At 37.7% G+C, this 2,067-nt stretch overlaps 1 protein-coding gene across 1 annotated transcript in view; it reads left to right on the forward strand.

Moving 5' to 3' along the window:
• The window catches only part of LOC117179916 (homeobox protein SIX1-like), an 84,564-nt gene extending 82,965 nt beyond the window's left edge, over positions 1 to 1,599 (forward strand). The window contains exon 5 of the mRNA XM_033372122.1: positions 1,083 to 1,599. Coding sequence (XP_033228013.1) covers positions 1,083 to 1,352 — 270 coding nt within the window. The 3' untranslated portion in view covers positions 1,353 to 1,599. The remainder of the gene's footprint in view (positions 1 to 1,082) is intronic.
• Positions 1,600 to 2,067: the final 468 nt, after the last annotated feature.

The following is a 2,067-nucleotide window of genomic DNA, read 5'->3' on the forward strand; positions in this document are numbered from 1 at the left end:
TCGGGATACTTATAAGATACTACCATGATTTTTTCAGATTTTTTGGTCCAAAAATAAATTAGGCCAAAAACCGGCCTTACCGACCCTCCCCCTTTCAAAAAGGCCGGTCGCTCACTTGACGCGGGTTTGTTAAATAGTCTAGTTAATTTAAAAGTTTCTTAATGTGGTTATAATTGAGTAAGGATTAACGATTTCTAGAACTCGTAACACATAGTAACACTGGTAACAACTGAGTTTATTCAAATTTAAAAGCAAACTTTACACCACATTTAGACTCTACTTAAAACTAGTGATCGCCAATTGGTTTGTCGTGAGAATGAGTAAGGCTGACTTCGCTCTTCTATCCCTACTTAAAATATCAATCTCCGCGATTATAACCGCAGAAGTCAAAATCTAAATTCACTCAAAAAAGGCTCAATTTTATTTCTAACGAAGCTTTCGCTCTGCGACAGGCGTGTTCACCAGATTTCAAAGGTTTCACAAAGATTTCGAACCTTTTCAAAGATATTAAAACTTTTAAAAGATTTAAAAGATTAAGCAATTTTTAAATAGGTACAGTACACCAGATTGCAAAGATTTTAAAACATTCCGAAGATTTGAAACGATTTAAAAAAGCTTCAAAACATTTTAGAAGGTTTTAGAAGATTTCTAGGAATTCAATGATTTTAACGAATGAACAACAAATTTTAAGAAAAATTTCACAAATTTGCAAGGTTTTGAGAGGTTTGAAAAAGGCGTGTACACCATTCTTTAAGGATTTCGAACCTTTCGAAGGATTTTAAAGGTTTAAAAATGTCTTAAGTAAGTGTAGTAAACCAGATTTAGAAGATTTCAAAATATTTTACACTAATTAGAATTATTTTAATGATTGCGATTGAATAGTCTTTAAAAAAATTTTAATCCAGAAATGGTACCATATCTTACAAACTGAATAGTTGGCTCAACTAAACATTTTTTTCAGTGTAGATTACAAAGGCTCTGCCGCTTCTGGCTTTAATTACAACCACCAAATGATGACTAATTTTAATATTTTTCTTCTCGAAGTAAAATTAATTGAGCCGTTTGTCTTATGTTGCTCTTAGGACTATCTAATCACTCCAACCTCGGATCTGCAGAAGTCCCTTCCCCATGCAGCATCAGCGATGCAAATGGGAGCGATAGCACCATCGATGGGCGGATTGAGTCCCATGGGACCATCGACGATGTTGTCCAACACGATGTCAAGTGTCAACCCAAACAACATCGTTTCCATGAATGGAATGGGTATGGGGTCCTATCAAGGCATGGGAATGTCGACCCCCCATGGCGGTTACCCCAGTGGCCTCGTCCTAGGAGATTATCACTCGTTGTGACTTTGGTCCCCGGGCAGCGAGGGTAAACGTAATCAGGAAAAGACTTAGGGAAGTAAGCAATTCGCGCAATACAACTCTCATCCGGTACCAATCAATTCTACATTTAAAATGATTAATCAAAATCTACAGCGTCTATTCAACTCTGACCTAAAAGAAATCAAATCCTTACCAACTTAAACCATTCTTTTTCATTAATTGAAAAGGCATTTAATCCCTTTTCTATTAATAAAAATAGCACAGGCCAACAATTCTCAGAACCAGAGACCAGACCTACTATACCCGAAGGTTTTTGCTGCGCTGAATCCGAATCTGACCTCAGAAAAATTCCATCACCCTCAGTTTTCGAGATATTCTAACCTAAAAGGGTCAAAAACCCGTTAGTTTGATGTGTTCGAGGCCCCGTAACATCGCGAAAATTTTTTTTTCACAAACTGACAATGGCATCGTAAAGAACTACTCTTTACCTTCAAAATGCGATGCCTAACTTTTTGATAAGATTTTCATAGCCGAGATATGGCGGATTCAAATATGAAAAATTTCACCCCCAAGCCCGGTAACTTTCGAGCCCATAACCTGAGACGCCCATAACCCGATTTCCTCTACCCCCAAACCCGGTTACGTGCGTATCATTGAGCTTAAACCCCTATAATCCAATTTCCTTAACCCCCGATCCTTGTTACCTACTCCGCCCTAACACTTCAAAATGGCGGATCCA

The sequence above is a fragment of the Belonocnema kinseyi genome, chromosome 9, assembly GCF_010883055.1.
Source record: "Belonocnema kinseyi isolate 2016_QV_RU_SX_M_011 chromosome 9, B_treatae_v1, whole genome shotgun sequence".
Taxonomy (NCBI): Eukaryota; Metazoa; Arthropoda; class Insecta; order Hymenoptera; family Cynipidae; genus Belonocnema; species Belonocnema kinseyi.